The sequence below is a fragment of the Streptopelia decaocto genome (genome assembly GCF_964273445.1).
Source record: "Streptopelia decaocto genome assembly, chromosome: 6".
NCBI lineage: Eukaryota > Metazoa > Chordata > Aves > Columbiformes > Columbidae > Streptopelia > Streptopelia decaocto.
This window is the reverse complement of record NC_138660.1, coordinates 44,234,510-44,261,488: the sequence shown is the minus strand read 5'-3', so window position 1 is coordinate 44,261,488 and position 26,979 is coordinate 44,234,510. Positions and strand designations below refer to the sequence as shown.

The 26,979-nt window shown below is 40.8% G+C and overlaps 2 protein-coding genes across 6 annotated transcripts in view; both read left to right on the top strand.

Annotated features, from left to right (window-relative positions):
* The first annotated feature begins 598 nt into the window (after nucleotides 1–598).
* Nucleotides 599–12,753, top strand: RBM45 (RNA binding motif protein 45). 2 transcript variants are annotated; one of them, XM_082056629.1, is made up of 10 exons: nucleotides 599–1,173; nucleotides 2,871–2,993; nucleotides 3,127–3,253; nucleotides 4,359–4,469; nucleotides 4,824–5,003; nucleotides 5,916–6,045; nucleotides 7,003–7,099; nucleotides 7,453–7,616; nucleotides 9,041–9,237; nucleotides 12,417–12,753. In XM_082056629.1, the coding sequence occupies exons 1-9, from the start codon at nucleotides 895–897 to the stop codon at nucleotides 9,231–9,233; spliced, it is 1,404 nt and encodes a 467-aa protein (XP_081912755.1). In that variant the 5' UTR covers nucleotides 599–894; the 3' UTR covers nucleotides 9,234–9,237; nucleotides 12,417–12,753. The 2 variants fall into 2 exon arrangements, with proteins under 2 accessions (XP_081912755.1, XP_081912754.1); XM_082056628.1 differs by having other exon boundaries at nucleotides 606–1,173; nucleotides 7,450–7,616.
* Nucleotides 12,754–23,160: 10,407 nt separating this feature from the next.
* The window catches only part of OSBPL6 (oxysterol binding protein like 6), a 96,565-nt gene continuing 92,746 nt past the window's right edge, over nucleotides 23,161–26,979 (top strand). For 3 of the 4 annotated variants that reach the window (XR_014184425.1, XM_082056398.1, XM_082056400.1), the window contains exon 1: nucleotides 23,164–23,226. The gene's annotated coding sequence lies outside the window, so the exon portion shown is untranslated. Of the gene's footprint in view, nucleotides 23,227–26,979 lie in introns of all 4 variants that reach the window. The other variant, XM_082056399.1, reaches the window with a different exon arrangement.

Here is a 26,979-nt window from a genome sequence, read left to right as displayed (position 1 = left end):
CTGCTGGTATCCTTGGCTACATCGGGAGTGACACCAATAGGACAAGGGAGGTGACCCTTTCCCTCTGCTCAGGACTGGTGAGGCCACACCTGGAGTATTGTACTCTGCACAGTACACTGGAGAGAGGGCAGTGAAGGGCTACTAAGATGACTAAGGAACTGCAGCATCTTTTCCATTAGGAAAGACTTATAAAGCTGGGACTCTTTAGCTCAGAGAAGGCTCAGCATCCATGTTATCAGTACATATAAACAGCTGAATGGAGGGAATGAAGAAGACAGATACAGACTCTTCTCAGTGGTGCCCAGGGACAGGACCAGAGGCAATAGGCACAAACTGAAACACAGGACGTTCTGTCTGAACGTCAGGAAACACTTTTTCATTGTGAGGGTGACCGAGCACTGACACAGGTTGCCTAGAGATGTTGTGGTATCTCCCACCCTGGAGACATTCAAAAGCTGTTGGTCACGGCCCAGGACAGCCGGCTGCAGGTGTCCCTGCCCGGGCGGGGTTTGGCCCCGCCGGCCTCCGGAAGTTCCGCCCGCTCGGTGCCTGCGACACGGCTCAGGAGCCCGGCGAGGGCCGGGCACTGCCGGGGCGGCGGGGAGCCCGGGGGCGCCTCTCCTGGGTACCAGCCCTCCAGGTTACACCGCACAGCCCAGCCAAAAGCGACGCTGCCCCACCCGCAGGCCAGCCGCTGAAGTCCGGCATGGAGCAGGCCACACACACCCTCCCAACCTCCCACAGCCAGCGAAGCCTCGGCCCTGATTAGGGGCGGAGAGGCGGGTGGGGCGCGGCGGAAGAGGCGGAGGATACGTCGTTTCCCCGGCGGAAAGTGGGTTGCGATCGTTCCCCGCCGGCCTCTGAGAAAAGCCAGTGGTCCCCAGCGGCCTCGCTATGGAGGAGAGCAGCGGTTTCCGTTTGTCGGCCGAGTGCCTGGATGAGCCGCCCAACAGCCGCATCTTCGTGGTGCTGGGCAAGGACACCGGGGAGGCGCTGATCCGGGAGCGCTTCTCGCCCTTCGGGGACATCCAGAACATCTGGCTGCTGCGTGACAAGCGCACCAATGAGTCCCGCGGCATCGCCTTCATCAAGTTCGCCCGCAGCTCGCAGGCCTGCAAGGCCATGGAGGAGATGCACGGCCGCAGCCTGGCCCCCGACACCAAGCCCATCAAGGTACCACCGCGGGGTGGCGGCCCCGCTCCATTCCCAGCATGGCGGCCGCGGAGGGCGGCAGGCCTCGGCCGCCGCGCCCGGATCTTGTCGCTTGTAGGCAGCGCTGACCTACGCGGGGGCAGCGGGGAGCCCTTCGGCGGGGCCGGGCTGCGAGACGGCCGGTGGCGGAGGCCCGCCGGGAGCAGCCCCTGAAAGCCCGAAGCGAGCCGGCGGCCTCGCTTGGCGGCGAGCTGCCGCGGGGAGCCCAGGCCCGCTCCTCGGGGCCCGCTCCTCGGGGCCCGCTCCTCGGGGCCCGCTCCTCGGGGCCCGCTCCTCGGGGCCCGCTCCTCGGGGCCCGCTCCTCGGGGCCCGCTCCTCGGGGCCCGCTCCTCGGGGCCCGCTCCTCGGGGCCCGCTCCTCGGGGCCCGCTCCTCGGGGCCTGCTCGCCGCACATACGGCTGGTGATGCCACTTGTTGGGTCAGAGCAGGGCGGTTCGGTTGCGGGCGTGCGGGCTCGTCCCACCTTTGCCTGACGTTCCCACGCGTGGGATAAGCTGCAACAAGCCTGTGGAAAACGTAGAACCTGGAAACTAGCTTTTCCTTTGTTAGTGTTTGGTGTGGGGTTTGTTGTGTTTTCTGTTGTGTGGATTTGTGTTTTTTTGGGGGGACGGTTGTTGGTGGTTTTTGTGTGTGTGTGTTTTTTTTTTTTTATTTTGTTTTTGTGTGTGTTTTTTTTTAATCTCGAGGGCATCTCTGAAATATTCTAAGACAGCAGATTTTGAGTGTTGTAAACAAGATCCACATGGATAAATAGAGCTGGCTTTCAATAATATTTTATATTGGATTTGTATTTTGTGCACAGGTTTTTTTCAAATTATTTTTTTCTCACTGTTACCTTTCAACCTTTTGAGTTGTTTTTGTATTACTCAAGTACTGAGAAGATATCAATCACTTTAAACAGTGAAAAAAGGTTCCGTGTGTTTCATTTGAAAAAGCAATTGAGTCAGTAAAACCTTTTCTGAAGAACTTGCCATTAGAAGCCAAGAGATCAGAGCTGTATTTCTTACTCCCTTGCATGGCCATTAGAAAAATAATTTAAGAGCTTTGCGGAATCAGTTACTACTTTTGTGTCAGAGGCTTACTTTAAAGGTTGTTTGTGTTTCTCTTAATTGCTTGTTTTTTTCTGATTAGTTTTTGTTGTTTGTCTGTTTGTTTTTGTGTGTGTGTGGTTGTCTTCTGTGGTGCACTTTTGAGAAGAAATCTGTTTCAGTAATAAAAAAAGATTTTAACAGTTACATATGTGAGGTTGTGATCCTTCGTAGAGCACTAGATGTGCAGACTTTAGCCCAGCTGAGCAGTGATCTGCAGCAGCAAGGTTTCATTAAGCTGCTGGGCTTTTCTGTTTGCTTGCTTATTTTTTGTTGCTACGGCTATATTAGGCCTGTTGCAGTATTGCATTTGTTGCTACCTCTTATGCCACCTGCGACATTGCCAGTGCTGCTGAATCAGGCTTTGGAATTCCTGACAGTTCTTCATTACCTCCAGTGAGAACTTCTGCTGGCCCCTGTCCTGTTTGAGAAACCATTTGAGGTGTATTGTATTTGTAGGTCTCTTGTCATAGATGCATCTGTGATCAGAAATGTTTTGTTTTGTTTTTTTTTTAAATACAGGTAAGACCCTTTCTCCAGTAATTTATGTCTTTGTAATTATTTCATTAGGTATTTATCGCACAGTCAAGAGCTTCTGGAAGCCACCGAGATGTTGAAGATGAGGAGCTTACACGAATCTTTGTTATGATACCAAAAACCTATACGGAGGAAGATCTGCGAGAGAAATTTAAGGTACTGATTTGTTGTTGCTTCATTGTTACTTGAAATTGGCTTTTTCTTCTTTAGTTTTTCTAGAAGGGTTTAACACGTGGAACTTTAGTGCATTTCAAATATTGTAAATTAATACCCTTATTAATTGTTCTAGATGTATGGAGACATTGAATATTGCAGCATTATTAAAAACAAGACTACTGGAGAAAGTAAAGGTTTGGGCTACGTGAGGTATCTAAAACCATCGCAAGCTGCCCGAGCAATTGAAGAGTGTGACCGAAGTAAGAATCTCACTGAATTATTTCAGATTTTTCACAATAAGTGTGTATTATTGTTGATGTACTTTGAATTTTTAGTTTTGTTTGCAGGTAAATTATTTATGATGTAAGCACATCTTGAGACAAAGTTATATTGCAAATAAAAACCAGTATTATTAACATTAATTGAGAATAAACACCTGATTATATTCTTGCAGGACCAACCTGCAAGTAAAATCAGTGAAAAGAGTTTTGAAATGGATATTCATGTGTTGTTATTGGTCTGTAATGTAGGCTTCAAACACAGGAAAACCTCATTGTACTGTATCCCTGGGAATATGCATTTTTAGTCATATATTTGATATAAAATGAGTTTATATAGAAAAACATATCTAATAATCCATGGAGATTCTGTTGTGGTTACACATGTGCTTTTTCCCCCTCCCATTAATACACGTAATAATTCTACATCATATCTGTCATAAGTGGTTCTACAAAAATGATATTTGTGACAATTGTTGCATAGGAGTACAAGTCTGAGATTATGTAGCAGTTAAAATTTATTTCTTTTCTGCTGTGAAGATAAAATGAAGTTATTTGGATATCATGAGGGTAATACCTAATTCTTTCATAAAAGCAAAATCTAGACCAGTACAAAACCTACATAAACTGTTGTTACAGCATGTAAGTTCAGATGTTTGCCTCTGGAGTATCTCTGAATCCTGCCGAGTATCGCCGAATGGCTGAGGTTGGAAGGTCACCTCTGGTGGTTGTTCTGCCCGGCCTCCCTGCTCAAGCAGAGTTACCAGAGTTGCCCAGAACTGTGCCCAGGTGGCTTTTGAATATCTCCAAGGATGGAGACTCCACAGCCTCCCTGGGCAACCTGTGCTCCGTCACCCTCACAGCAAGTAGCAGTGTCTGGTTTGTGACTAGGAGTAGTTCTGTGTGGAACTTTCGTACAATTATTATGTCAGACTTCAACAGTTACAGATTAGTTATTTTCCTAAAGCCAGCACTTACTGAGTTTTCTGAAGAATATGCTTTTAAATACAGTACTTGAAGAATGCAGATCCAGTCAGGTAATTCACATGCATTGAGGTGTTATAATATGTGTGGTTATTTCTTTCAGGCTTCAGGGCCATTTTGGCTGAACCTAAAAATAAGTCATCAGAGTCTTTTGAACACGATTATTACTGTAATAACATGAGGCAAGACATTAGAGGAAATACGCTTCCATTTTGTAAGTCACAGCTTTTTATACTAAAAATGATTTGTAGCCATGAATATGGTCACAAAGTAAGAATGCAGTTTGGTAAAAGGGAAGCTAACAGAGGCTTACATGAATGCTTAAGTAGTAAAAGAGTAGATTGGGTGTTGGAGTTAGAAACAAGTCGGGTATTTTGTTTCAATATTTTTATGGCTTGCTTTGCTCTAGTTGGCCCATTATTTGTGACTTGGATTGGTGATATAAATATGTTACCTTTAGTATATGGTTGACCTAGATTGCTTTTAAAAGTTGAATGAAAAATATGTATGAAATGAAGGCATGCTAGTGTGATGATTCAAATTATTCATTTTAATGTTGATTATTGAGGTGGGCAGCCAGAGTTTTGTAGTTTTGAAAAAAACGAGAGCAGAATTCAAGAGTCAGTCTCCAAACGTCTGTCAGTGTTATCGCGGCTTCCCTTTATCCAAGAGCAGCTGTTCGCCCTCTTTGACCTAGTCCCAGGACTGGAGTATTGTGATGTTCAGCGCGATCCTCATACAAATAGTGGTAAGTAAAGGTACAAAATTTTTGATTTTGTGAAGGGAATGCATCTTAATTGTACTTCAGTTCATTTGTATTGCAAAATAACGGTACACTTGTTGGAAAGAATTAATGTTTTGTGTATCAATGGCTGCTGCTATCACTGATGCATAAACTCAAGAATTCAGTTTTGTTTGAACCCCTGTTTACAGGTGGCCTTAAATACCTTTGTTTTCAGATAATAGAATCTTGAGGACAGAATCAAAACCATGAGAAGTGTTCTTTGGTCAAATTAAGTTAATAGCTTTGGTCAGAATAAAAGAAGTTTGAACATTACTAGGCGTCTAGTTTTAATGTTCTCTGAACAGGTCTTCTGAGTTTTCATCTTGAAATAAGTTGTGTCTGTGTGTAGAAACTGACATAAGTAAATGCAAATAGATCATTCCAAAACAAATAATGTTTTGTATTGGAAAGATTTTTTTTTTTTTTTTGGTTTCAGGCTTGTTTTGATGTTGTTGAGGAAAAATGTGGAGGAGCTCTCTTCTTCAAGAAGCTTGAAATGGAAATGATTCAGAGAGCTAAAATTTAACTTTAGTACTTGAGATTCACTATTGGTGGGATAATTGCATTTTAAAGTGAAACTGTATATTTTTGTTTCTAAATCAGGGTTAGGGAAGAAATGTTTTTACTTGTGTGGCTTTATTATCAGCTTTTCAAGATAGCATAAATATAGTTGATCTGTCACTAGTTAATTCCACTGAAGCTTTCTACACAAATAATACTAATGTTGCCATTAAGTCATATATCTGTGGTAAAAGACTTAAGAATTTTGTATCATGCCTGACAAATGTGTGGTTTAATCATATTGCTTTAAATGAGAGTAGTTTGTTCTTTGGATTTACCTGCATCATGCTGAAACTGTGTGCACTGTATTTGTAGGGTATGCTGTGATTCAGTACAGTACTGCTGCATCAGCTATATATGCTAAGTATAAACTACATGGTTTTGAGTATCCACCTGGAAATCGATTAACTGTAACTTTCCTAGAAGATGGGAATGATAGCTCAGAGTAAGTACCAGTATGTAGAGATAGCAATATTTAAGTTGTGTTCTGGAGAGCAAAGTTTAAAATAAATAAATGCTTTTAACACAAGTAACAGCAATGTCACTGTGAACTTATTTCATACTCATAGTATTTTCTGAAATGTAGGTGGTTTGGCAGTTGTTTTTTGTTTTTCGAATGGTTTAGAATTAGCTTTTTGAAACTTGCTAGTCTTTTGTAAAGGTAAGATTAAAATGTATATTCTTCAGATATATTGGAAAATCTTGGAGTTGGCAAGAACTATTGTGAATGTCTCTTGTAATATGTAGCAAGGCTGGAATGTGTTTTTTGTTGAGGTTTTTCTATTAAAACCAGATTTATCTGCTTGATCTCTTGGTTGTGTTTGTAGTACTGCAAATAGTAGCCTTGTGAAGCAGGTATGTAAGAGTAAAACTGAGTGCTGAGCATCTGGTATCCCCACCATATGGGGATGATCAGGTTTTACTTAGACCATCTCTGATCTGTTCCTGTGATTTCAATGCCCATTGCAAGTTGGAGCAGCCTGGGTGTTTTCCTGCAGTGAATATTTTGACCTAGTTTTCTTCCTGAAGGGATCTAGTTCATGTCAAAGGTGACATTTTTCTGTCCCTTCTGCCTTTTAGGTACCTTTCACAAAATGTAGTGGGCTCTGTAAAGTCAGTGGTTTTTTTTTTTTTTTCGCCCAGAGTATTAAAAAAACCAAAGATATTTGTATTTTTTATGTGTAGAAATGTATGAGTGTTTTCAGCCAATTGCAGCTAGCAAGCATAGGTCATGTCTGGAGTGTCATGAAAGCCCGATGTGCTTTTTGTTATCTACATGAGTTTACAGATTTCCAGGGATACTTTTAGATGTGCATTAAAACTTATTTTCTCTTGCTGAATTTAAGGTTACTGTAGCTTGGCTCTTTTTTTAAAAATGGCTTATTATAATTTCTGCTTGCAGCCTTATCAGAAAAATGGCAACACAGCTGGTAACGGCACAGGTGTCATCAGTGTTGCGGAACAGCAATCCAGTTGTTCAGCCGTATAGGACACCTCCTGTAAGTTAATATCATGGATACTGTTAATATTCTTCTGAATTGTTGTAAGAAACTTCAGAAATGTCAATAAAGAACACTGCTCGCTTCCTTCTGTAACTGTTTTAGGTGCTACACTTTTAAGATGTACCTCTTGTTGGTTTGTACAGTTTTATTCCCTGTAAAGTTGCCTGACATTACTTGAATTTATTGTCCCATTTAATGAAATAACCGAAGTAAACGACTTAAGATGTGAACTGGTAGAGCCTGTTTCTGTCCTGTGATGGGAACAAAACCCATGAAATAGATAAAATGACTCATTTTTTTTCCCCCCCATCGATTAATTTATACTTGCATTTTTTTTCCTATTTCAGCAGGTGTTTGGCGGAGCTTCTGGCTCACAGTTACTTCAGCCCCAGACAGATGCCGTACTTCCACCAATAAAAAAAAAAGTTCCACCTGACACTTCCGTGAAGGAAAGGCTTTTCGTACTTTTTCATCCTCATCCTTTACCTGTAAATGTATTGGAGGATGTGTTCTGGTAAGACTCCATTTACAAATATGGACTCTAACAAAAAAAAAAACCTGTTAAATATTTAAAATAAATGCTGAAAAAATAAAAAAAAGTCATGAAAACTCCGGAAAAGACCTTGTACAGTGATCAATAAGTGCTCAAAGGTACCAGTTGGTTTTTCAAACAAATGTGTAATGGAACTCACCTTGAAATATAAATGCAGTGGCATCAGTACAGCAGCTTTATTACTGGTTAATGTAATTTGAAGTAAAATGTCTAGTCTCTTAAATGTTTTTTTAGCAAATAAGTGTAGTACTTCCTGGTCTTATAGCCTAATTTATTTGGCATTCTTACACATTTATTTAAGGAATTTAAGTATTTTGATAAATTTCCACAGTAACTTAAGGAAGTAAGTATAGGGAGGCTTTTTTTCTGGTATGTCCTGAGACATTTTGATGGTTTGCATCTTATTGGCACTGTTTCAGTTGTCCTTTCACACTATGTCCCTATGAGGAGTAAAGATTTGAGAAACTATTTTTGCCATCTTTAAAACAAATCTGTAGTTCATCAGTTTTCCAGTATTTTGTATTATTTATTTTTAGTATACTCATGAAGAAAAAGACATTTCCTTCTTGTAATAGCTGACATTTGCGATACATCATTGGAAAGCTGAAGTATTTTCAAAGCACTGGGAGGGGAAGGAAACAATATGCATCTGTGTGGAAAACTACTTATTTGATACACTGGATTTTCTTAATCAGATGCTGGAGAAGAAAAAGGCCATGCATGCTAGTCTTGACACTTACATGACTTCAGTATGGAGCAAGTGGACTTTATTTTTTAAAAACACTTTTTAAGGAACTGTGGGAATCTCCTGAGGACTGGAAATCTGGGGGTTTCCCTCAAGCTTTAGCCCTTGCTTTGAGTCATTTCAGTGAGACCTTTTTGAAGATGAATCATAACTGAACAAGTTCATTAAAGTTTAGCCTCTGAATTATCTGCTGTTTTATGTGTGTGTATGTTCTTTATGGTTCGTTTGTTGTTTTTTGTGTGTGTGTGTGTTTGTTTTTGTTTTTTCTTTTGTGGCTTTTTGTCATTGCTTTTTGTGGGTTTTTTTTAAATGCCACTTGCTGTTTGGGGACTATGGTATTGATTAGCTTTACATATTCTTTTAAATTAGATAAATCACTGGTGCTTGTGGTTCTGTTGTGATATTCCATAGAAAACATTGCCTACAAACTTCTGGTTTTACTTCTAGTCCTGCCTGGAATTCTAGAAAAGGGAATATGAAAATTGGGAATTCTGGAAGAGGGCAGCACAAGAAAGTATAGCATACATATGAGAATGTAGTTTTTGCAGTTACCTATTATCCAATCTGAAGTATATATGATTTGTTATCTACGTTACGGCAAAACCTGTAAACTATTTTTTTTTTTTTTTTCCCTCGCCAGTCGTTTTGGAAACTTGATAAAAGTTTATCTTGTGGCTGGAAAAAATGTGGCCTATGCAAAATTTGCAGATAGAGCAAGCGCCAGTGATGCCATAACTGCATTACACGGCAAGATTGTAAATGGTGTCAGGCTGAAGGTCAGGCTGGCGGACTCGTTGACAGAAGAATCCAACAAACGTCAGAGAACTTACTGAGCGGGTGAGTACCCAGTCTGTGCTGTTACTTAAACTGGAGTTCAACTACTTGAAATAGCGACAGGCGGAGTATTTTGAAGTTAGATATCAACATGTAATGATAAACTTTTAAATCTATTTTTAGCTAACAACTTGAAATTTTATTTGTTATATATTTGTATACATATATGTGTATTTATGGGGGTGTGTATGCTTATATATGCATATGTACACTTTATTTTAGTACAAATCTATTTTTTATAATTTTTGAACAAATATGAACCAGTTGATTAACATCAGTCTGGACATTCATAGAAATGTTCACTTTATGTACGTAAGAGTTATCAGTTAACATTGAAGAGAGTATGTACAAATAAACAATAGAACTGAGATCAGCCTCTGTGTGTCTTTCTTTCATTAAAAACACCATCCCTCACACTGGTGTTGGATAAAGATGCAGAGTTTAGTCCTTCAAGGGCAGAGGAGGGAAGGAATAAATACAAATGGATATGGGAAACACAGGGAAGGTTGCCAGGTGAAACCAAAGGTTTTGGATATTTGGTTCATTTGGATTCTCAGAAATCGGATGTAGCTGAAATGTGTATTAGTAAAAATGTTGTGGAGCCTGTTGTGGTGGGATTGAGGTGTATGTTTAAGATAATTAGTTTGAAAATTTATTAGTTGGTGCTGATGGTGCTGAAAGCTGGCTGAGCTTCTAGAGAGGTTTTATAGAGTTCAGGGACCAAAATTCACGTGTTCTTTTAAAACATTGGTTTGATTCAAATTATGGTTTTGTGTTTTTTAATCGTTAGGGCTATTGCCAAACGTGAAATATAGTTGGGGTAGAAAAAGCTAAGCCCTGTTTTCTACAGAATAACTCCCAAATATTACTGTGGCTTCCAAATAATTTCAGTAACCATATTATGTTCATAGGGGACATGCAATTTTGCATTATCTCGTTCAGAAAACATCACATGAAATCCTGATGCTCTTCACATCAATATTTTGCTTCTAAGCTTCTCTCTTTGTACCTTTTTATGTATAGATGCTCTTTGTGACCTGGAAGTTGCAAAGATAATAAAAGATTCTGCCCACAGTGTTCTTTTCCTCCTTTTGTCCAAAGGACTTTCATGTTGTTCTTTTGATAAGCAGCAGTTCCTAAAGGTGGCCTTAGTCTTTATGTGCAACTTGCTTTAAAAAAAAAAATAAAAAATTTAGCATTCTTTTTCTGTATTGAATTGTAGCTAAAACTCATTTGAAACTTTTTTTAATCAGCTGTTCTGGTGAATGCAACTTTAAGTAACTTGTACTCTTTTCTTTGTACAAAGGTGTTTCTTTTTGTTTTTAATGTGAGTTTTATTTCCCATAATGAAAGGCCAGCCTCTTGGTCACTACAGGAAAAACTATGATGTAAAGCCTAACATAATAGCAAGTCTATTCTAACTACTTCTTAGGAGAAAAGTGTGGGTACAATATGCATCCAAAATTAGAAAGATGATTTATCCTTCAGAAAGTCATTACCTCTTAAAAAATATGAAATCCTTTCTGAAGTCCTGTTGTATTGCTTGCCTTTTTTCTGTAACAAAGTGTTTGGATTTCTGCAACAGACTTTTCTTTACAAGGTTCTCTGATTAAAATCCATGATAAGATGTGTGAATTCAATAGAATCTGAATGAAAATAAATTGAATTAGTCAATTGAACTGAATTTAAATATAATGTTTATGATTTTGATGCAGTTCTTAAGACTTTTTGGAGTTTTTTCTCCAATAATATTTTTATTATGTAAATATTTTAAAATATAATTTACGAAATTGTTTTGTTAAAATGCTGTAGGGTAATGTGCTACTGATAAGGCTCTTGAAATGTAAACTTCTGATCATAACAACAGTTTATCTTATAACCACCTTTGTTTATCAGGAGAATTTGAGTATGTATGTATTAATAATCTAAACTAATCCATCTAATGAATTTTGCAGGCTCTGGCTCTCCTACAAATAAATGAAAATTCAGTTGTTTATATGAGTAGTTAAACATATCAGAGAAATGATGGAAGTACAGACTAATAAGATTCTCTTAACTACTTCAAGTTCTAACATAAGGGTTTTTTTTTTTTTTTGGGTGAGGTTCTCACCTCTTATGCTAAGTATTAATGCTTGAAATAATCACTTTAAACTGCCTTGCTTTGAGTCAGTGCAGGCTTGAGAAGGCAACCATGGTGTCTCTAGGCAGTTGCTAAAAGCAGGAACCATTTTAATACTCTTGGTGTTCATCAGCTTGTGCTGTATTCTCAGGTTTTTTCATTGCTTTCAGTATTTCCTGAGAACCTTTCTGCATTTGTCTGTTGCCTGTTGTGTAAATTATATCACTTGAGAACAGGAGAGAAAGGAAATAATTTGGTGTCTTTCAGAAGAATGTATTGTGGAATTCCGATTAATTCCTTCATTGCAACCTAGTAATTCTATTCCCCAAAAAAACGCAAGCAAACCCACAAACAAACAGAACAAACTACCAAAATCAACCAACCAACGATCCCAAACATTTTTCATGAAGCTTTCAAGTAGTCCTTAGGAAGCAGAGCTTGTAACTAGCACTATATTAAAAATGCAAAACACAGATATCTAAGGCTGGATTCTGTGGCTCTTAATAATCATCACTGATTGGTTTTAACCCATTAATTGCATCTTTACCCTCCTCTGGAAATGTTTGGTGTTGCTTCTAAATAATTATTTAGTTACTTACTAAGTTGAAAAACATTCTGTCATGAAATACTTGGTTATTGTCTTGTATTATGTTTGTCCTGAAAAAGTCCTGCATCACTGATTCGATTTGCATTCCATTTTTAGTTAAAACTTTACTAAAATTCTGATGTTTAACATGCATATTTATAATTATTTATTTCTATGCAAAAATGTTTTAAAACAAGGAGTTATGTCATAGTTGAAGTACAAATAAATAAGAAAATTAACTCTATCTTGTATAAACTGTACACTTCAGAAAAATTGCTGGCTTTCACACACTGCTCAGAAGAAAGGATACTTTAAAAGCTAGATAAGCATATATGAAATTTTATTAATATACTTTTAAGTATTCTAAAAGCCTTATATGCTGTTGTAACAATTTATATTTTAAAATATGCATATTTTAAAATAAAAATAGGTATGTTGCTTTTTGATACTATTTTTGTACTTGTGTTTTTTCTACAGAAACTAAATAATGACATGACCCTCGACTGACTGACTGACTGAAAACGTGACTAGACATGGTTCCTGTGGACAGTGACAGCTTTTTTTTTAATTGTTACTTAGTTGATCTTCTCTTTCTCTCTCTCTTTCTCTCTCTCTATATAGTACTTCCTGGTTTTGAAAATGCAGACGTGAAGTTCTCAAAATTGTCTAGGCGTTAAAAGTTTTAAACTGGTGGTTGTTCTTGTAGTAGTCTATAGCCTTTTATGACAGAAATGTATTTCTTGTGTTCAGCTAAATTCCTCCTCTAAGATGGAAATTACAATGGTGGTGGAAATAAAGGAGTCAGCATTTTGTAGCTTGGCTGGTTAATTGATGATGATTCAGATTATAACTGTTGAAACAGGAGACATTTCTTATGATCCAAGTTGCATTGAAAACTTAAATACAGCAGTAAATTCAAAGAAAATGAAATAACTATTTCAAAAACTGCTAGCAAACCTGGCAGTTTTAAGCTAGATTTTAGAAAGTAGCTGTAATCAAGAAAATTATTCAAGTACTTAAAAGTATTCATTATGCTTTGTATGCTGTTTAGTGAAAAGGACATTTGACTGTGGATCAGACTATCAGAGCTGTTCACATGTATGCTTTTTTATCCTGACATCTTTTGGTTGTAGCTGTGGGGAAAGTATGGAGTTTAGGGATGTTGTATTGTTTGGGGTTGTGTTGGGTTTTTTTTGTTTTGTTTTGTTTTTTTTTGTTTTTTGTGTTTTTTTTTTTTTTAAGAAGCTTTCAATGCATATGTTGTTTAAGTAAGAACTGGGCATTTGAACATTTCAGCAGGATGAAGATGATTACAGTATTGATGAAGCATAAATGAAGATAGTTTCCATAAGTATTTGCACAGAGAATTTTCAAATGCTGAATACTTTTCTGTGTATTCCTGAATACTGCTTGTTGAATTGAAAATATCCTGGTTATTAAAATAATTTATACAGATACAATTGATAAATTCTAGTTGTATGCATACTAGATGCTCTTGGATGCATCCTGCTTCCCAACATCTCCAGTCCTGCTCCCCTGATCGTTGGCACGGGGAGAGACAGCGGAGTGCCCTGGAACTTCCTCTGGCTCTGAGCTCCTTCAGAAAGGTTTCCTCCCAAAGAGTCCCCAGCCCACAGGAAAACCGGTGAGAAAGCAGGTCTTGCTCCCTTAGTTACCAGGTGTGGGATAGTGCACTGGGTTTCAGAGTAGACATGGCCAGTGCAGACAATTCTAATAGGATGGGAGAGTTGTTTACATTGATAAGGGGGGTTGTGTCACAGGGGAGACAGTGAATGACAGCCCATAGTGGATCTGGATAGTGGGGTTTATTTAAGAACCAACAGGATTGAGTTTTTATCCTACCTTATGATTTTGTGCCCTTTACCTACCTTTCTCCCCTTCCACATAGCCTCAGACTCCCTTCCCAGTGAGGAGTTTGCTGCTCTAAGGGGGGGCTGAGGAGAAAGCTGCATTTGTGCTGTGCAGCTGCTCGCAGTCACCAGTCTGGGGTCCAGTGTCCCGGGCAGCCTTTGGTGTTTGTTTCTATACAGCTCAGTGAGCTCCAGGATCGCCCCCCCTGCCACAATCTTCGCTTTCTGCTTCTCCAGCCCCTCATTTTTTTTCCCAGGAACCACTTCTTATCTGAAACCTCCCTTGCAGCCTCCTTTGTGTTGCTCTGAGCCCCTGACTTTCTCATCTCAATAGTGAATGTGCACAAGTACAGCCCCTTCTGATCAGTGGTTTTGTCTTCAGTCTCTTTATTAATTTAAGCTATGTTTTTATCTACAACAGATGGCCTCCTTTTCTTGGTTTGTCTGTTTCTTTTTCAAAAAGAAGAAGGAAATGAGAACGTATTGGGGAATACTTCCAGTTGTAAGTAGCTGAAAGCTGTTGGTGCAGCCCTCTTTAATTTGTCTCTATTGTTTTACCACAGCAAAAGACATGTCCCCATAAAAGCAATGCCCCTGCTTGGGGTTTGGGGTGGGAAGAGGAGGGAACAGAAGAGCAGAGCTTTCAATACAGTCTATTTAACTGGAAGATAGGCTTGCTTAAAACTTCACCATTTGGTGCTTTACAGTCAGCTGTCTTAAAATCCTGCTAGAAATCAAACCTACATTAGCCATCTTGTAATATTATGTGTCTTCACCTAGTATCAAATTAATGCAATTAGCCGAATATCTACATGCAGGGTTCATAATGTTTCTTATGCATCATGTATTTAAAAACATTTGGTAAATTAGTAAGCATCAGTTCTACTGTGCAAATGTGACACAGATGTGGTGCTTGTGTAGCAGGTCTGACACATGTTGCTGAGTGTGTGTGATGTGCATCTTATATCCTAGGAGTAAGTTAAATACAGCCTACAAGGGCTGAGATACTGTACCAGTCCAAGCATCTTTTAAGTCTATGTGCAGATCTTAACTGTCTGTATTTGTCTTTACTCAAAAGAGTGCTTTAAAGTATAGGATGATGGTGTGTGTGTTCTTCAGATGACAGGTGGAATGCTGAAAATCTCTGTGTAGTCAGTTGAGAAAAGAAAAGCTCATTTATATGTTTGAATCTGCCTTTTTGACAAGTCTTTCCTGTGTCAAGATTCCCAGTGTAATATGTTGCTGAAACTGACTGGCTGTGTGTTCAGGTGACATAAACATCCCCACATGTGCAAATACTCAAAAATGAAGTGACTTGTGTCTGAGCTTGGCCATCCAAGAGGGGGGAAGAAGAATCATCTGTTAGAATGATCTTAACAGCTACATGAGGGAGCATTCAACACACACAGAGGGTTAAAAGGTACCATTTACATCTTGAAGTCATGTTACGAAGTAGTACAGTGCTGTTTTCTAATTGTGTTCAGCCCTGTTTCTGTTACTGCATGTCTGTGGGAATGCTGGGCCGCTGCACTCCCCTGGGTATAGGAAATCAGTGTTCTGTATGTTGGGCTGCAGAGCTTTTCTGCCTGCTTGTTCGGTCAGGTCTTGGACTGCAGAAAGTTGGGCTGGTACTCAGAGGAAACCAGTTCCCTCTTTTCCAGTACTGAGACTCTGAGATACCCTAAGAGGCAACTCTGCAAGCAGTCAGTATTTGTAGTCATTGTTGAATCTATTGTTATATAGCTGTTGTGCTATTGTTATATAGCACTACTGATAAGTAGCTGGTGTGCTGTTCTTCTAGGTCATTTCATTGGTAAGAAAAAGCTCTATCTTCTGCGAGCATGAACATTAGGTTCCTGTGCTGAAAAAAACCTGTCACATGTATTCCTTTTGCTGCAGCCGCCTTCCCTTCGGTGAGCAACTTCCAGCACAAATTCACACCGGATCGCTCCTCTGCAGCCTCTGCCTTTGGCAGGGACAGGCCGGCAGCAGAAGCTGGGGTGACAGGAGGATCAGGCTCCTGCAGCCAGCCTGGTGCTGCGTCACACTTGGAAAGCTCCAGGTGGTTCCGGGCAGCTCTGGTAGCCGAGGCTGTGCAGAGAAAAAGGCAGCTCCACGTCGTGGGGTCTGGGTGTGAGAGCAAAGGGAAATGCACAGCTGAACATAACGCAAACTGTGGTTCAGCTGCTCGCCCTGCTTGGTTATAAAAAAGGAAGATTTAAGAAGGAACTGCTTGGAGTGATGTTGGCCTTTATGGCCTTGGTGCTTTGTAAACATTGTAAATCACAGCTTGAAAATGACACTTCAGTACTGCGCTATCTGTGTATCTCATAGGTGGTGGGGCTGTTGTTTTGAACTATCCGTGGCGCTGTCAGATTAATTAAATAGTTTTATTTAATCTACTTTAGCACTATGCATCTGCCTGCTCCCAAACCTTAATTATTTTGTTTTGTTTTCTTGGAAATCTGAAAACTCTGTTGGGCCTGGGAAAGTGCGGCTTCACCAAACACGAAGTGTTCAAATACAGTGTTAATATGCGATATCTGCAGGATCTTACTAACACTGAAGAGTTAACTGCTGACCAGACCCTGCTCTATATTTAGAGAAATTGTTTACAAATCTTGAGCATGGGAGTACAGAAGATACTCTGGGAATTCTTCCAACTCTTCTGACCAAGTTCTGTCTTCAGAAAGTGCTAATGAGTAACTTTTTCAGATGTTATTTTGAGAAATATATGACAATGTTAACAGAGAATATTCAGGTATGTGGACATCAGAACTCTTACTGGAAATGTAAAAATATGCTGGAAATATTTTCTGAAATTATAAGCAACCTCACAAACAAAATTGCATGATTGCTGAGAGTTATTTTAAGTATCAGAATTTTTATTGTTCTCATCCTGGGCACACTAAATCCCCCTCCTAACCTGTCTATTAAATCTAAGGCTAGAAGGAGTAAAGTTATATTTAATCAGCAACACAAAATCAAAGGTAATGGCATGAGAAAATGTGTACTGTATGTCTTGACCCACTGATGTTTTTAACTTTTAATCAAGTTGACAGAGTTCATTTCTATTCAGAGTTTACTTCTATTATAATAATGCTGGGGGACATTAACATTTGCTGCCTTTCTTCTCTGTGACAACGTACCAACTTAGCTACTTAAAATTATTGCCAGAATTTTGGACACAGGTTATTCATACAGAGGTATCACAGTAGGTTTTTACTTTGCCTGTTTAAAGAACAAGGATGTGAAGAGGGTCTCAATGTCCATATATAACATTATTATTGGAATTTTATCCTGGAGGTAATCTGAAACCGTTTGAAACTGGGTAATCTCTGTGGCTTTGGAAAAGTAAATTAAGCAGTTCTTGGAGAGTGCAGAGGAACCTGTACCTCTGTGACCCTTTTTAAAGCTATTCTAGGGCGGAGGTATTGAGAGGAAAGTTTTGTAAATATTGACGTTTTAAAGAACTTAGTCTAGAGTAGAAACTAGAGTGCTGGTAATAGCCACCAGGGTTCTAAGGGTTGTAGTAACAACCCTTTGAACCAGAGATTTCTTTCTTGTTGCCGTTTGAAATGTATAGCTTGAAGTGTTTATAATGCTTTGGTTTTGCACTCTACACAGTAAAGAAATCATATGCATTCTGGTGAAGATAAGGCCATAGGACTACAATCTATTGCCCAAATCAAGTATGAAACAAACTCCTTTATATTTGAGTGAAGATAAATAGCTATATGGAGTAGCAACCATGCAGATTTTGTTTATATGAGATTTAACCACTCCAGCTGATTTATCATATGTTTGACTTCAGGGATTCTTGGAGTTCTGCCAAACTGCATTTCAGATTTGCTTTTCATATTTCTAGTTTGTTGTATTTAATAGGGATATTCTTAACAGAGTTCTTATAAATTGTGATTATCTATGCAAGATGTTTACCTGTCATTTGAGTTTTAAAGCATCTCTGGGTGGTTCTACTTCCCTTTCCAGTTTCTTCAGTGAGACTAAATCATTATCCCTTTCTCCTTCAGGATGTCCCAAGAATGGTTTAGATTTTTTTTTTTCCTGTGATGATCTAAGAATATGGAAAATATTTTTGTTATATTTTATGTGTATCTTAAGTTATTAGGCTTCAGGATTTCTCTGTGTACTGAGTAGACTAGTGCATATGGATTATTGCTACTGAAACTGAAGAGCAAATATTGAAGAGAAAAATAGTTTATCCAAATTATTTTCAGGGACATGGAAAATCACACAGAAGGGGAAGATGGTGAACTGAGAGTCTGATTTTTTTTTTTTTTTAGTCCCAGGGAAGATGAGCAGGAGTATGCTCTCATACCTGGGGATGCTGCTGGTCCTTGGTTTCTGGCAGCTAACTGAGCAGAAAGAAAAGAAACCATGTGGCTGTACAGGACCAGTGTAAATTTCCATTTAATCTGGTATCCTGCTCTCCACCACAGCAGCTGGAAACTGATGCCTGGGGAGAGCATTGAAACAGGGCAAATAAAGAGTGTGCTTTCTTGGGAAACTTTCAGCAGGCAACGGGCAGGCACCTTTCAAGCAGGAACTGCAAAGAAGATTATTGTGCTTAACAGCTACAGCTATCACTTGTATAATCCCTGCTTAAAAACATCTGTCTCTTCAACTCCATTGTGCTGTACAGCAGCAAGCCATCCAATTTAATAACACTTCATATGGAAAAGTTCTTCTCAGTTGTTTTAAACGCGCTGCCTGATCATTTAGTGAGTCTTGTGTGATGGGAAATAGCATGTGTTCATTTCCTGTTGGACTCCTATGTATCATTCGGGATTTTACAGATTAGAAGACAAGCCTTTCTCAGTCTGTTCTCCAGCTAGAAATTATTACCTGAGATGTATTCCCATACCTCTGTGTGTATTCTTTTAGCTGCCTACATGCATTTTCTAGTTCTGAATTTTCATATGAAGGAACCGGAACTGTACACAGCACTCGAGTGCACAAGAGATTTACACAGGGGTGGAATGAGCTCCTCTGCTTTGTTCTCAGCTGCTGTTGGAGTAATTTCTAACATTGTTTGCCTTTTGGACTACTGCTGAGTAGCAAGCTCATGTTTGCAGAAAACTGTTCACAATGACTCAATGATAAAGGCTAATTTAGAGCCCATTATGATGTATGTTTAGTTAGGGTTATTTTCATTACTGTTTACATTATTTTGCAGTTATAGACTTTCAGCCACCATCTCACTGCCCTATCACTATTGTCAGATTGTTCTACAATTGTTCAGAGTCCGCTTTCATTTTGCTTACTGCAATTTCACATGATCAGGAAACTGTGGCAATCCTTGGTCCTCACACAAGGCTATTTAAGTACAAGAGTTCTTGGCCAGAAGTTTTCTAAGTAATTCAGCCCTAAGGAGGACTCAAAGAAGTAAGTAAATAATGTCTTGTTGTGTGGTCATTTGTGAAAGGATGTTGGCTTCCTACTCAGAACAGTTACCTGATGTCGCTCCTGACAACAGCTGTGCTTTCTGATTCTTGGAGATGGATCATCACTCTTCTGGCCCTCCCGTACTTAGGGCAGATCCAGTTTCTATATCACTGGCACTTCCCTTTTGCTGCCTTTACAACTGCTACAAGCCTCCCCCTGCCTCCTAAATTCTCCCTCAACCTAGTGTCTTTTATTACCAGACGCTCTTTACTGCTCTTGGTGCTGTATTTCATGCTTGTTCTTCGAAGCATTTCCAGTTCACTGGTTACTACTGCTGTACTCTCACAGTTTTGCATAATTCAAATAAATTTGCAAAAATCTTTAATAAAAACATGTCTGCTACCTATGTTTTGCCTAAGGGTACAGTTTTGCCAAACACACACAAACCCTAATGATAAAGGACAGCAAAGAAACAACAATATTGCTACTATAGGAGAAAATAAAAATATTTTCTTAAGATTCTTTAAGTAAATATTTTCAATGCCCATAGGTCTGCTTAGCCTCAGTGTCTGTATGCAAACATTTCATATTATATTTAGTAAAATTCCCTGCTGCCTGAATTAAAGAATGGATATTTTAAAGGCATTTGTGTCTAGCCAAGAATAGTGGAAAAGATTCTATAGTTTAACTTCCAGAGGTTTTATCTTTGCATTGGAGAATCGAACTGTTTTACAGCTTTCCTTTGGAGAACAATGCCTCCCAGTTATTAATGGGACTAAACTTGAGAAGAACAGGTCAAGTTCTTGGATGGACAAAATGGAATATAGCTCTTCTCCTACATTTACATTTTTACCTCAACATTTCATCAGGATGTTCAAACCTTTGCTCCTGGTGGTGTAAATGATGAGTAAAAATCAGTAAAAAAAATTATCATGTATTTGGGTAACAACCACACTGATTTTGAAAAAGTTTACATAAGACTATGTAAGATCAGCTTCTATCAACATTTTTTGCCAGTGTTTCTGAAGTGATATGCTTATAATCTTCTACAATTATCCAAGAAATGGCCATATGCATCCATCTAAATGGTGCCTTATTTCATGACTAAAGTTTTACATAGATAATGCCTTGGATGAGGAGGGTGTCTGCATTTACCAGCATTTTGTCATCCACCATCTATGTCACAAAAGTGTATAATTTAAACAATATTTAAGCTGCCTTTCTACATGTTTCTTTGGTTTAGATATAGGCAAATTAGTAAAAAAAGAAAATCTCTACAGAATAGCCACTTCAAAATTTGGTACCAAGATCTGTAGAGAATGTTAAAGAATAAGTTGTTCAGAAACAAGCCAGCTTCATTAACAACACAGTTTTGTGTAATTTCTTTCTATCCATGGTTCAGTTTTTCAGGTTGCAGATGTTGAGCGGCCTCTTAACTGAAATGAATGATGGTGGTGTTGAGTTGAGTCCTTTATTTCCTTCCCTGGTTACTTATTTGTTTTAGGAGAAAAATAAGTGACTACATTCCTAATATTATTAAGCTTTCCATAATGTATGTGGCCTGTTACTTAATCTTTCTATGGATTTTATATGAAAACTTACTCTGACACCTCCCAAAATCCCACTTAATGTTTTTCCTGCTTCAATTCTTGGAGACTGAGCACAGAAAACAGAAAAAAATGTGTTACTTAATGAATTCCCTAATTTTATACAACCACATTCAGAATGAGACTTGCAGGGTCAGCTGAGAGAATAAAGTGATGTTTTTTCTTTCTGTGAGAAACTTCTAGTATAAGTTACACTAAAAATACCATGTCAAGGGAACTTTGTCTAGAGGTCTCTGCTTCCATAGGAAAACAACCATGGCTTTTGTATGCTAGGGTCTCCAAAATGTTCCCTTGCTGCACAGTTTGAGAAACTGGGAAAACATAAATGAGCATCACATGGACTGTTTGCTTAATGAATAGTATAGGCTCAACAATTACATTTCTGGAATCCTATAAATCTCTCTACTTTTTTTCAATTAATATGGCCTTTTCCCCCCTTTTCATACGGCAATTTGCTGATAGTGGCATCTAGTTCTCCAGGGATTTCAGCTGATTTTCTTGGATGAAAAAATGTATTTCCTGTCTTGTTACCATGAACCAGACAGCAGGTCCAAGTGGGAGGATTTACGTAGGACAGGCAGGAGGAGCCCAGTTTGCTAAGAGAGGGCTCAGAGCCTTCCCCAGAGCACAGGACAGTGCGCCAGCCCGGGGGACGGGGAGCAACCAGGTTCTAGCAGAAGAACGAGAGTGCTGGAGGCAAGTCATTAACCAAACAGGTGAGTCTGCAACGTGTCTCCTCCACAGCAGGGTGACCTGTGCCACGCAGTAGCTTCTCTACACAAGGTAGTTCAGCTTCCCATTTCCAAACGTGTGTCTAAGCCATCAAGGATGTCATGAAAGCTGTGATGGAGGATCTACAGAAAAAAAGAAGAAAATGTATTTTGCCAGATTTTGCACCTGGGATATGGCAACCATGGCTGTACATACAGACTGGGGGATGAGATGCTGGAAAGCAGCTCTGCGGAGAAGGATCTGGGGTTTCTGGTCAACGGCAAGTTGAACATGAGCCTACAGTGTGTCCTGGTAGCCAAGAGGACCAACCGTGTCTTGGGGTGCATCAGGCACAGCATTGCCAGCCGGGCGAGGAGGGTGATTGTCCTGCTCTGTTCTGTCCTGGAGCACTGTGTGCAGTTCTGGAGGCCACAGGATAAAAAAAGATATTACGCTACTGGCAAGTCTCCAGAAGAAGGCTACAACGTTGGTGAAGGGTTTGGAGAGAAAGCTGTATGAGGAGTGGCTGAAGTCACTTGGTTTGTTCAGCCTGGAGGAGACTGAGGGGAGGCCTCATCCCAGTCTACAGTTTCCTGTAGACTGGAGAGGCAGGTGCCAAATTTTAACGACCAATGACAGAACGCGAGGGAATGGCAGGAAGATGTGCCAGGGGAGGTTCAGGTTGGACATTAGCAAAATGTTCTTCCCCCAGAGGGTGGTGGAGCACTGGAACAGGCTCCCCAGGGAGGTGTCACGGCCCCAAGCCTGACAGTGTTCAAAAAGAGACTGGATAATGCCTTCAGACACATGGTGTGATCTGTGGGGTTGTCCTATGCACAGACAAAAGTTGTGGGTCCCTTCCAGCTCTGGACATTCAAAAAAAGAAAGCTAATATAGATTAAAGTAAGGGAATAATAATCTCTGATAGTTTTCAAGAGTACACAATGTGTTTTTTTCAATAATCTCCCATTACCTGAGGACAAAGACCAAATCAGCTAATGCACTGAAAGCCGCGGGGGAGGGAGGCGGTGACAGTGCAATCTTGGGTGTCATACTTGTGTTACCAAGCCAGTGTGGGGACAGGCCCGTTCTGTGCACACGCCCGGGTGTCTCGGCGGCACCCCTTTGTCTGACACCCCCTTCCACCGCGGCACGGAGGTGCCTCTTGCTTCAGCACGTCCCCGTTGTTGCCCACGTGCTTTCCCTTTAATTTTAGACCTGATCTCATGGCCGAAGCCCGTTACTCGATCCGGGCCGCTGCCCCGTTTCTCCGGCATCAGCTCGACTCCGGGCGTTGCTTCGCGCACCGTCTGCAGGAGCGCCCGCCGAACTGCCGTGCCGTGCCCCGGCGCCTCTCCGCCGCCCGGCGCACAGGGCGGCAGCCGCGCTCGGCAGGAGCATCGCGGCGCCGCCTGCTCGCTCCGCTCAGCCCAGCGGCAGCTGTCACCGGGCCCGGCCCGCTGCCGCCGGCGTGGCGGGGGCAGGTGCCGCAGATGGGTGCCGGCCGGCGCGGAGGGCACCTTGGCCGGCGGGCGGGGGCGGGGGGCGGTGCGGCGGGGTTGCGGCGGCGGCGCGGCTGCCCGCCCCCTCCCTCCGTCAGACGGGCGGGGAGCTGCGGCGGGAGGGAGCGGGGACCGGCGGGGTGCAGCCGCCTGGGCCGCAGCGGGGATGCGCCGCGGATCCGGCGAGGAGGTGGGCGCTGAGCGGCGGCGCTGGAAGCGCACAGGGGAGGGGCGCGGCGGCCCGGGTCCGGGCACGGGCACGGAGCGGCGGGTCAGGCCCTGCTGGGGAGCAGCGGCTCGGGTCGCGCCGGACCCCGCAGGGGGCTGCGCGGCCGGGTGCCGGGGAGGCGGCGCGGGAGGCGGGAGCGGACCGGGGCGCGGAGGCGGTGGGGCCCGTGCGGGGCTGTGGCCTGGCCCGGCAGTGGCTGCTGCCACCGCCCCCAGGGAGAAACCGGAGCATCCAGACCCGGGAGGGACGGGGCCGGGGTTACGTAACTGCATCCGCGCAGCGAGATGCGCTGGTGCCAGCCCCAGCCCGCGGCTTGCTTGTCGCTCTCCGAAGTCGCATTTTTCCCCCTTCGCATGCAGAGCAGTTTAAAATGCCCCATTAAACTGCCTGGTCTGTGAGAATGAATTGTAGATCAGATATTCCCAAGTTGATGCACTCTTAGGATTCCTTTTTGGTTTAATTCTCTGTCTCTCTCAAAAAAAGGCAGGCATGGCCTGTATTCTCAATTTGCTGGTAATGCTGCAAAACCCTTGCAAGTACTTTGAATATGCATGGGTTCATTAAAACAGTTGTCCGGAAATAATCTATTTGCTAGAAGTGTTCATGCTTAAAATGACCATCTGATGGGTTTTGCTATAGGTCAGTAATTTCATTTTATTTTGTAACTGCTTTAGCATGGTGCAAGGCTATATTGTTGATATTCTTCCCAAAAGCTTCAGCAATGCAGATACTATGGACTAATAGTAACTGAAACAAAAGACCTCACTGTACATCTCAGAGTGAATTAGGAGTCCAAGGTCGAACAGCAAACTGCAGTGCAACTTGTATGGGGTAACAGAACACAAGTATTCACAGATCTTATTAGAGAGCTTAAGTGAAAAGTGTTCCTTACTCAGATTAAAAAAAAAAAATTGCTTAGTGAAGGTGTGAGGAAATAGCTATTTTAGGACTACAATTAAGTATATCAGCTCAATTTTAATGGAACTTGTACATTTAATTGCATTCCTAACAGATTTCTGTTCTCCAGATGATTAACTTGCAGAATGATATCAGCTCAAAGATTAAAATCTCATCAAATATCTAATGGTTTCTTTATAATATAATTGTGTTTGGTTTATAATAGTTCTTTTCTAATAACCAGCCTTTGTCCCTATAGTTGTAGATACTATAATTAGACTTTTTAAATATTGGTATAAATGACATGACTTTGACCTTTAAAGGTTAAGCAGTTGTGGTTGTTAAGGGCCACGATATCTTACATGTTTAGTAAAAACACTTACCTTTATGTATATATAATAAATAGGGTTTTCTTTTATTTTTGTTTAAAAACTGCACAAGAGGAGGTCTGCTTTCTTTTTTTCTGTCAATTTTAGATAAATTAACAGAGGTATGTACGACACTTAATATTTAAAATACCCTAAAGAGTTTTATATTTAAACTACCTTTTCTGTACAAGCCAATGGCAAGATGTGTATCTGGAAAAACAAAATATTGCAGTATTGTGACTGAAGACCTTCTAAACACTTTCCCTTGCCTCCTGAGGGCTGGAAGAGTTACCTTTTATTGTAATGTAGTTCCTCAAGCTCGCTTCTTCCACCTCCTATTAGTTTGCTGTTACACTCCCAGATCCCCTGTAGTGCTTGTCAGCTATGCTGTTAGGGGTCTTGTTAGCAGTCTTATTACTGGCCTCTTTTTTTGTTCTTAGCCCATTCTTGGAGCTTATTCATAAATCTCTGTGATGCTCCAAGTTTCTATTATGGTTTTTCTAGTCTTTTTCTAGTCTTTGCTTGAGTTCCACATAGGAATAACAAAACATTGGTTCACATACTTGTAGGAACAAGTGTGTTTGGGTTTTTTTTTGTTTGTTTTTTGGTGTTGAAGGTCTGTACTCTGTCTGTGTATTTATATGTTTGGATGTGGTTTTTATGCAACCACCCAAAACATAACTTTGCTCACAGGTGTAGTTACTGTGCAACTGAGTAGCCATCTGGATCTTACTGCAAAGCCACCCTATGGCTGTGGAAAGATAAAGCCTTGTGACTTCTTCAGCAGGAAAATCCCCTCTTGCTCTGTTGCTAGTACTGCTGAAGACGAGGGCTGCTACTGTGCTTTGCCACTTCTTTCTTCAGTCCACCTTGGAGATGAAGGCAGAGGCTGTCTGTAGTACAGCTTCATTTTCCTTCAGCTCTTCGGCATGTCTGTGTGGGGGTATGTACATGTGCTTTGCATTTCTTATACCACCAGATTCTCAGTGTGACAGAAGTGAATGTTTTTGCTCTTGTTTTGCCAAATACATTAGTTATCAGCGTGGACTTTTTTCTGGGATATTTTTTTTTTTTTTTTGTCTGTGTATAATCCTCTAGATTCCTGAGAATGTATGCCTCTGTACCATGCAGCTTTGTCTCAGGAGGGTTATATTTCTTAAGGGACACGAGTCCTCCAGGTCAGCCCCTCTGTGTCATGCTGGAGAACCTGCTGTTGCTGATACTGGTATTGCAGTGGGAGATGGGAAGTGAACTGCCAGCACTTCACTGCTGAAGAGGTGTGTGTGTGTCTATATTTTTGATGTGTGTATATGTATAGAGTGAGCATGTCCTAATGGTTTAATTAACCCTTATGCCTCATAATTGTCCATTAATCCTGTCTTTTTTTTTTTTCTTTTAAAAAACACTGAGCAGTTCAAACAATTCCCAGAGATTTCTGGTGGATGTGGTTCTTTGCCCCCCATCCAGCCTCCTGGTAACTAAATCCTTGCTGGTTTTGAAGCTTTTGATTGTACTGGCATGGGAAAAGGCAGCAGTTTCTGTAGATAATTTTCATGGGAAATGTTACTCTGGGCAGTTGTACTTGTAAAAGGAATTTCTCCAAGAATTTCCTTCAGGCTTGTATTTTTTTCTTAAGCTGAGTTTAATGAGATTAAAAAAAAAAAATCCTTCCCACTGGAATAATAAAGCAAATGCTTACTTTCTTTTTTGGAGGTGTGGTTGAATTTGCCATATCAAAGTTCTAGATATTGAAGGAAGCAGTAACAGATACTATAAACAGGTGAAAGTGAACATGCTCAGGGAATGAACATGTGAGGAATGTTGGATTTTGGCTTTGGTGATAGATGGGAAAACTCTCCAGCTATAAGTAGTGTCATGACAAGGAAGCTGCTTAATGAGCTGCCAGGTAAAGTGAACTGAGTTTGATTGTAATATTATGAAATAGTAAGGAATACAAAGTTGTAGAATCATAGAATAGTTTGAGTTGGAAAGGACCTTCGAAGCTCATCTAGTCCATCCCCCTGCAATGAGTAGGGACATCTTCAACTAGATCAGGTTGCTCAGATCCCTGTCCAGCCTGGGCTTGATTGTTTCCAGGGATGGGGCATCTATCACCTCTCTGGGCAACATGGCCCAGTACTTCAACACCCTCACTGTAAAAATTTCTTCCTCATATCACGCATGAATCCAGTCTCTTTTAGTTTAAAATCATTATGCCCTGTCCTATCATAACAGGCCCTACTAGTAGAGTTCATGCTATCAATGGTGCTTTTTATGTATGTTTGTAATTAAACTGCTTCCATACCTAGGTTTTCTGAGCTGTAAATACAAACCTACAGCTTTCAGCGGTTTCCTGTACGTCAGAATACAGATGTGAAGGCAGTTAAAAGTTATCTTTAAATGCCACTGCTGTATACATCCTGGTGGATGGTGTTCCTAGCTTATCCCT

Excerpts from the sequence above, each read along its gene's own strand:
- RBM45 (XM_082056628.1), top strand. The coding sequence starts at position 895 with ATGGAGGAGAGCAGCGGTTTCCGTTTGTCGGCCGAGTGCCTGGATGAG. Across the intron at positions 4,470-4,823 it reads AGGAAATACGCTTCCATTTT|GTGGGCAGCCAGAGTTTTGT; the intron begins GTAAGTCACAGC and ends TTGATTATTGAG. Across the intron at positions 6,046-7,002 it reads GATGGGAATGATAGCTCAGA|CCTTATCAGAAAAATGGCAA; the intron begins GTAAGTACCAGT and ends TTCTGCTTGCAG.